The sequence below is a fragment of the Syngnathus typhle genome, linkage group LG15 (assembly GCF_033458585.1).
Source record: "Syngnathus typhle isolate RoL2023-S1 ecotype Sweden linkage group LG15, RoL_Styp_1.0, whole genome shotgun sequence".
In the NCBI taxonomy this organism is placed as follows: domain Eukaryota; kingdom Metazoa; phylum Chordata; class Actinopteri; order Syngnathiformes; family Syngnathidae; genus Syngnathus; species Syngnathus typhle.
In genome coordinates, this window is record NC_083752.1 from 7,695,199 (window position 1) to 7,703,654 (window position 8,456).

The 8,456-nt window shown below is 40.8% G+C and overlaps 1 protein-coding gene across 2 annotated transcripts; it reads right to left on the bottom strand.

The window, feature by feature from the left end:
- Window positions 1–33: 33 nt before the first annotated feature.
- Window positions 34–6,836, bottom strand: LOC133167708 (calpain-5-like). Of its 2 annotated transcripts, none has more exons than XM_061298559.1 (13): window positions 6,624–6,836; window positions 5,140–5,328; window positions 4,762–4,893; window positions 4,331–4,539; window positions 3,927–4,119; window positions 3,659–3,849; window positions 3,484–3,561; window positions 3,215–3,410; window positions 2,997–3,119; window positions 1,740–1,942; window positions 1,516–1,637; window positions 1,303–1,439; window positions 34–647 (listed from the first exon to the last, which is right to left on the bottom strand). In XM_061298559.1, the coding sequence occupies exons 2-13, from the start codon at window positions 5,302–5,304 to the stop codon at window positions 465–467; spliced, it is 1,932 nt and encodes a 643-aa protein (XP_061154543.1). In that variant the 5' UTR covers window positions 5,305–5,328; window positions 6,624–6,836; the 3' UTR covers window positions 34–464. The 2 variants fall into 2 exon arrangements, with proteins under 2 accessions (XP_061154543.1, XP_061154544.1); XM_061298560.1 differs by lacking the exon at window positions 6,624–6,836 and adding an exon at window positions 5,926–6,592.
- Window positions 6,837–8,456: the final 1,620 nt, after the last annotated feature.

An 8,456-nucleotide genomic window follows, 5' to 3' on the forward strand; every position in this document is an offset into this window, starting at 1 on the left:
AGGTGAGAAAGAGGTAGAGATGCATTTTGAAAATAGGTGGTTGATTGTCTTTTAATACACTCAGTGTGCATAATGTCATTCAGTAAAAGAGCTATACAAACAAAGATAATAATACTCAGTTGTAAATGAAACTGTCACATTAATCTGGTTTTGATGGTTTCATCATACTTGGAGCTGTTTCTAATATTTTGCTCCTCTCGTAACCAAAATATTAGAAACGCCCCAATAATTAAGAAATTACCGAAGTTGATATTAGGAAAATAAATGAACACACTATTAGCCTTACAGATGATCATAAGTGTAAACAGTTCATTATAAAATGTATGTTACTCGTAAGATACAAAGGTTAAAACAAAATTAATATTCACACAGTCCAACATTGCCTTGCTTTACAAATATGCAAATCATAGTATACAATGACCTTAATGGCGAGTTGTCATAGTTTCACAGTTCCGCACGGAGCTTCAAATGGAGGTAAGCTGAGTGGAAGTGACTACTTGCAGAGTGACGCTGCCGGGCATCTCGTCGGCCATGTTGCGACCTTGCTTCCTCAGCCGAAGCCTCTGACGATTGGTGGTGTCCTTTGCGGAACCAGAAAGCATCACTTGGCCCATGAACTGATCCTGCACTGCGTTGCTGTTCCAGATCTGGCATCAGGCAGGCAGGTTTTGCGAGACAAAAGACAATCTGATTAGAAAATACTGACAAGAGGGTATACAAACAGTAAAAAGCAATACTGTATTGGCCCAAATATAAGACGGTGTTTTTTGCATTGAAATAAGACTAAAAAAGTGGGGGTCGTCTTACATTCGGGGTCTAAACTTTATACCCATTCACAACGCTAGATGGCGCCAGATATCTTTAAAGCGAATGCTGAACTTAGACCCCGGCCAAAGCGAACCCCTGTCACGAAGAATAAAAATAAAAATAGCGGTAGCACGAAAAATAAAAATAAAAAATAGCGGTAAGAAAGAAAAGAGAAGAAAATAAGAGAAGAGATAACAGAAAATTGAAAAACCAGAAGCCACTCATTTACAAATGTGATTGCACTTTAGTTTACATATTTAAATGTTCAGATATTAAGATGTGATAGACAGTTTTTGCATGATTTGAATCAGGCAAAATAACATGACTTTCTCTCGAATGTAATTATTTTCTGTATAAAAATTAAATTTGGTGTTCAAAAAGTCTTTTTTCAAACTTGAGTCTTGAAAAAGAGGGGCTTGTCTTATAGTCAGGGTCTTCTTATATTCAGGCCAATACGGTAGTTGACACAATTGAGAATGTAAACAAACATCTTACCTGCACAATTAAAGGCTTCCTGGGCTTCTTCCTGTAGAAAACACCACTTATTTCAAAGTCTGGTGTCAAAGTGTCCTTCTGGATTGGAGATCTTACTGAGTGGCCCTCACAGCTTATGATCACATATGGGTCTGCACCTGCATGGAACCACAGGGCCACGTCAGAGGCATGCACTTTTTAGGATATTCTGTAAATTTGGGTTAAGCGACTGACCCCCTGTACTGTCCTGGTTTTGCAGCCCCTCGGCAGCATGGACGTAGACGTGCGTCACGACTTGTGGGTAACCCAGGAAAGAACTCCAACATCTCACCCTTGGCTTATCCTCGCTCAGCTCCCTGGAAGCACAGAAATTAGACACGTGACTTTCTAGATGATGATGATGATGCAGATGATGATAAGGAAAAAATCCTGAATGTGTTGTGTGACATTTAGATTACCTACAGCCGGAGTCCACGTCAGTGAAAAGTCGCAACATGTAGTCGCCCAGAATGTGAGGCTGGAAGGTGGTGGGCATGATGACGTAGCGGCCCTGCGTCAGCGTGGACCTCATGAAGACCGTACGGGCGTTGATGTAGGTAGACGTCACCACGGATTTCTGGGTTAAGATGTCGTGCAGCCTGTATTTTCTGTTCAGTTCAACCTATGATAGATAGCAGCGTGAAGAGGACAAATATGAAACCCAATTCATCATTTTCCCCTCCACGTTATGCTGTATCTCACAAACTTCAAATAATGAGAAATAATTGGATGTTTTCACTTAGCCATGTGCAGACAACTGCTTCTTAAAATGTTGATTGCGGTACTGACCTCAAATGCTGGTCAGAGTCTCCACAATCAGCACGATAAGAGCGTATGATGTGTGTTTGACTCTAGCCAGATGTCAAGTCAAGTGTATTAAAGGAAAAGTTTTGGCATAGACTTAAGTGTGGAAAGCCTAATCTGAGAAAACGTTATTCAAGTCTGTACAGAAACCTTTAGTGAGAAAGCATGTGTTTTTAAAACTAAAGACCGGTTGTTTGTTTTGTCACTGTCTGGCGTGTCCTGTAAGGTTTCTTCAGCTTGGAGCAATTAACAGAAATGATAGCATTATTTGCTATGATTCAATGTCCTGCTTAAAAAAAGCTCTGATATGATCCGATAAACTCAATAGGTGTCATTAAAATTTCATTTGTTCAGTCTTCAGCCCAAGCCAAAATGTGAACAAATGAGCCTTCTTTCTTTCCAAAACAAATTGTCTTTTGGCCTGTGTCCACACATCCCAGACTGTGTACCTAATAGACATTTTTAAGCATGCCAAAACAGTGTCTTAACATTTTTAATTTTTTATACGGCATATATTGAATCGTATATTGTACAATAATTAATTTGCCTGCCTGTGTAATTTTGTTTCCCTATTTAGGCCTCATGCAATGCACGTCCTATTAATGTGTCGCCACCTAGCGATACATTCTCAAAGTGCGTGTGCACTGATGTAAATTTCAATTCATAATACTGTAAATTTAAACCCCTCAATTTACACTATGTTGTGTATATTGCTGTTGGAACATGTTTTAATTGATGCTAAAAAACACTGGGTCTTAGCTCTGATAACAACTTTGTCACTTCTCCATTATATGAGTATTTTTAATTTATTGTGGATGTATTTCGTGGTTCTTGTTTAGCTTCCCTTATTATTTCCTATGGGTTTATTTGACCTTGAAGACGCTGAAGCCGATTGTTAGATTTTCCCCTTGACCATATTTCCTGTGAATCTTCATATCTCTTTGTTGTAAAGAAATGAGGACCTCGTCAGCCTCCTTTGTGACATCAAACACATACTACAAAAAGACAGAAAAAAAAAAATCAGACCACTCATCTTTGTTATAATATTATAAAATGTTATGAAGTATTGTGTATTGTTGCTCCATAGTACCTGTGGGTTCTGCAAAAAGGTTTGCTTGTGGTTCGCGCAGCCACCACAACGGTTTAAGAGTGGTTCAGATTGCTTGGTCCAGCTTCCAAAGTGGACAATCTCATGCCAGGTCTTATGGATACTGATCACCGATGTATTGATGAGACGACACACGTCGGCATCCGTAAAGTTCCTGCACCAGTCTGAGAAAGACATCCTGTGGAAGGTCAAGTCGCAATGATTAAAGGAGGATGTGGTCACTGATGGAGGATCATAAATTGATTATGTACCAGAACTCTCCATCGTCCTCCACTGTGATGCCGAGGTTGCCTCTTTCAGTATCACCAACCTTTGACCATTCTGCCGAGCTGAGAGAGACACAATGAACATAGAATACAAAGTAATCCAAGAGAAATTGTTTAGAAAATGGCTGGCTGGATTTGGATGTATGTTTGGGGTCCCCACCTATCACTCCAGGCTCCATTCCACTCCGTCTTGCCCCACGGATTCCGCATGCGGATCAAGGGGATGGTATCATTCTTGAAGTAGGCCACCAGTCCGTGACCCAGACGCACCCTTTTCACTGCTGTCACAGAGTAGGCGTGACCTTTCACCAGCCCGTTGCCCAGCTTGAGCTCAAGTTCGTGAGGTTCTGCCTGATAAAAAGGAAACATCTCACATGTAGGACCAACTCTAACGTAGACCGATCAAATAACGAGGACACGCAACACACCTTAATGGAGCAACTGATGATCCCGCCACGATCGTACACCTTGACCAGATCTGCAAAGAGATGGTCCAGCTTCTTCTGGTCCTTATAGTAAGCTCCCGCTTCCAGGTTGATGGCCTCAGCCACGGCTCCGCTGAAGTCCACCACTGCGTCTCCAGTGTTGCCCCCTTCCAGCGACTCATAGCAGCCAGATAGCCTGGACACACAACACAAGGCAGGTTTGGGCCCTTATGTTGTATTTTCCCTATCAGTGGCATTTTATCAATGGGAGAACTGCTACTTGTTGCTAGGCAAAGTTCAAAGGCAAACACAAAGGAGATAATAATAGTCCAGCAAGTCTTTTTTTTGGTGGTGTGTTGCGACAGTCCAAAATTGTAACAAGCTGCCATGATAAGTGGTTGACTTACTTAGCATAGGCTTTCTCCAGCAGAGCACTCCAAAATTCATTGTTGTCTTTGGAGTGACAGTAGATGAGCTCTCCATTGATGGTAGGAAGCCGGTCATCCACTACCACATCCACCCACGCTCCAAATAGCCAAAACTGAAAGTGAAAGATTCCCGCATAGTTCTCCGGGTGTTTGGAGTCCCACTCTTGATCTTTCCAGTCTGGAATTACCTGCATACACAATGTAAACCGTCTTAATAGCATCACTATTTTGATGTTGAGAGCATTCTGTTTTCATTTTTTTCTTGTAAAGATAACAGAATTGTGACCGGTAGTGCAAAAAAAAAAAAAAAAAGAAATTCAAGATTTACTTTGAAATAGCCTCCGGTGAATTCCTGCTGTGAGCTAACATGAACATAATATGGATCATCTTTCTAAATACATGACGCTCACTTTTTTCCAGAGGTTAGGCTTCAGTGCCAGACAGGAGCAGGCGGCCACAAACCAGCAGTTTCCCACAGAGCCCTGGTTCAAGTCATGTGCGCTGACACCCTCCACAAACAGGTGAGGATCATTGCTGATCTCCTGCAGCACAAACGTATGAATGGATCACATGAAAGGTATTGACAAATTGGTTCAAAAATATATGTGGTGCATGTCTCGCCTGTGAGTCAGAACTGATAAGCGATAACAGCAGCACCCAGCACCATTAGATACACTTGATAACATTTACGCTTTGTCTACAAGCTCAAACAAACTGTGGAATCTTGTCCAATAAATCTGGATTGTCCCTTCTAGACATCCCAAAATTTCCCAAAGAGTACAACTCACCCTAGGTCGTTTCCATTGCACCATACCAGGTGGTGGTTTCCGAAAATACAGTGACGCATCGACACACGGGAACTCGGGATCCTCAAAGAGTTTCTTACTCCTGATACAGTCCTTCTTTAGCTCAGCATAATGCTGGTTCTTGTAGGGGGTCGCAGAGGAGAACATGGTCCACAAATGGAAGACTCACAGCTGAATAAGGGAATGATATACATTTCAAATTAGATGCATATTGAGACCCCCTCCCTCGGTTTTGGCAAATGCTGCCATTTTTTTTTTTTTTTTATCCCCAGAAGAATTCTGTGAATGCCTCTTGAGAGTCTAGCTCTGGAAATATTCGATTAAGTTATTGAAGGCTTTGTAATAACTGAAACCATATTCCCAAAATAAACATGCGCCAACATTCACATCTTTTTTTGTTGAATGGAATGAAATTGTTCACACTGGGCCAAATGACATTTTAGAGAATCTCAAAATGTCACAAGGAGCAATGAACTATGAAGCTGTATACAGATGTTTGAACTTACGACCCCACACACTGACTCCTTCATTTTTTAGATACAAGCCAAATGAATTACACTGAAGCGGTCAAAAACTCTAAGACGACATTAAACTAGATTTACATCAAAGTAAACATTTTTCCCTTTTGCACGGCCAAAATATTCGATAGGTAATCGAAATTAATTCAGTAATTGTGTCACAAATATTGACCAAATGTCTTCAATGGATTCTGATGATCCATTTTAAGTAAACAATATGAGATAAAAGAAAGTAGCGAGTTCACCATACCTCTGACGCAGGGACGAATGCCTTCCTGCTCCACGAGAAGGAAGTTCTTGAGTGTTTTTACCTGCCCGCCTCTGATCCTCCCACTCACAGTCGGTGCATTAATGCTCTGCTGGAGCCGCGCCCTGCCAGTTTTCCACCGCTCTCCTCTTATGTCAGCTTCCTCCAGTATTGTTTCATTGTGTTACATATACTTTACATATGGCAAATCATTTAACGCAGATCCCCCGGCTGATAGACCTAATTGAGGAGCCAGTCTGAGGGGGAAACTACTGTTTGCGGCAGTGTGTGCGTGTGTGCGTGGGTGCGTGCGTGCGTGTGTGTGTGTGTGTGATCATGCGGTGTATTTTGGTAAGGTGTTTATATTTCAGTAAGATCATAAATGTAGCATTGATTTTTTTTTTAAACGTATTATTAAATTGCCATTTTTAGTGTATGTATATGTGAATGAAGCATGCACAATCCAATTCAAGAACTGTATCCAATGTCCAGTTTTGAGTGGCAGTGTCAAAATATTTGTTTAACAATATATTTATTATGATTGTTTGTGGAACTATTACAAAGACTGATGTGACTAATCATGATCATATTTTTAGAAGGCCATATCAGAGCTAACAAACTAATCAATTGTCATAAGAGCATGCAGGTATACCTAATGATCTGTGAGTAGTCTGTGCTAAGGTAATAAAGGTAAAACTCACCCAAAGAGTGCTGTCTTCTCTTCTGAGGTCAGTCACATTCAAAATCCCCACTGCATCCCACATTTGGATTTCAAAGTCTGTTTCAATAAAACACGACAGGGGGGGACGGGTTCAAATGCAAATTGTGAGCTACGTAAACTCCCTGAAGCAAATGTCGTAATTAGGCCACAAGCACGAGTAGAAAACTGGTCTGACCAGCAGCTCCGTGCATTCATGCAAAAGCTGGAGAGGAGAAAGAGGAGGGAAGGGGAGACTGAAACTGAATACTTCAAAGCTCCTTGTAGGTCAAACAAGCTAAAACCTGTTGTGTTTGATTTGCATTGCTCCCGTAAGCCATCATAGCACTGTGTGTGGAATCGGCTAGAGCTTTTATATAGTAGCAGTATTGTTTGGAATCACCAACAGAGGCCAAAGGTCAGTCGTATTTAAAAGCCTGACAATTAACAGGACTACCAGGGCCATTCAGTGTGCACACTAGGTGAAGTGTAGTAAAAAAGACAAACTGGCGAGCACTCTGTTGTCTGGATTGAAGTCGGGGAAGGAGCACAAGAGGCTCTTTGACTCTTTGAGAAAGAAAGGGAAAAGAAGTCTTGCAGATAATCTTCCACCGTGAAGGGGAAAAAGAGGCAAGTGAAGAAGAATGTTCCAAGAGAGCCAAAAGAAATACACCAAATCTGTGCAGAATGAATGGAGTAGCTCAAGAAGAAATTAAAAATAAATCTCACGGATCAGGATTGTGCTGCGAAAGTGATCGGTGATGTTTAAACAAATGGAAGACTCACAGCTGAACAAGGACATGACATATATTTCAAGTTGGATGCATATAGAGAAGACCCACCCATCCATTTTTGTTTTCTTATCCCCAGAAGAATATTGTGAATACCTCTTGAGAATCTGGCTCTGGAAATATTCAATTAAGTTATTGAAGGCTTTGTAATAACTGAAACCATATTCCCAAAATGAATATGCGCCAACATTCACATCCACATCTTGTTTTGCAACAAAATTCTTCACACTGGCCCAAATTGCATTTTAGAGCGTCTCAAAGTCACATGACCAAAGGAGCAATGAACTATAAAGGTGTATAAAGATGTTTGAACTTAAGACCCCACACACTGACTCCTTTAATGTTTCAATACAGGCCAAATGAATTAAGCTGAAGCGATCAAAATCTCCAAGACAACATTAAACTAGATTTACATCAAAGTAAACATGTTTTCTTTTGCACGGCTAAAACATTCGATTGGTACATAATCGAAATCAAGTCAGTAATTGTGTCACAAGTGTTGACCAAATGTCTTCACTGGATTCTGATGATCCATTTCAAGTAAACAATTCCGGATAAAAGAAACTAACGAGTTCATTATACCTCTGACGCAAGGATGAATGCCTTCCTGCTTCACAAGAATTTTGCTCTTGTGTTTTTACCTGGATCCTCCCACACAGTCAGTGCATAACTGCATTGTTGGAGTCGCGTCCTGCCAGTTTTCCAGCACTCTCCTTTATGTGTTTACTTCCTCCAGTATTGTTTTTTTGTATTACATGTACACATGAGAAATAATTTAACTTTCTGGCTGCCAGACCTCCGATTTAATCGCCAGTCTGTTTGGGAAACTACTGTTTGCGGCAGTGTGTGTGTATGTTTGTGTTATCTATTTTAGAGTTCCAGGCTAATGTGATCATGCGGTGTATTTTGGTAAGGTGTTTATAGTTATGTAAGACCACAAACATAGCATTATACAGAAGATAAATGGACTAGCTCAAGAATAAATTAAAAGTATATCTCATGGATCAGGATTGAGATGCAAAAGTAATCGGTGATGTTTAAACTGC

Bases quoted from the DNA above. Each gene is read 5' to 3' on its own strand.
- LOC133167708 (XM_061298559.1), bottom strand. From the start codon at position 5,304: ATGTTCTCCTCTGCGACCCCCTACAAGAACCAGCATTATGCTGAGCTA. The intron at 4,540-4,761 runs GTGAGCGTCATG...TTGTGTATGCAG, and splicing joins AGCCTAACCTCTGGAAAAAA to GTAATTCCAGACTGGAAAGA. The intron at 3,850-3,926 runs GTGTGTTGCGTG...CCTTTTTATCAG, and splicing joins TCATCAGTTGCTCCATTAAG to GCAGAACCTCACGAACTTGA.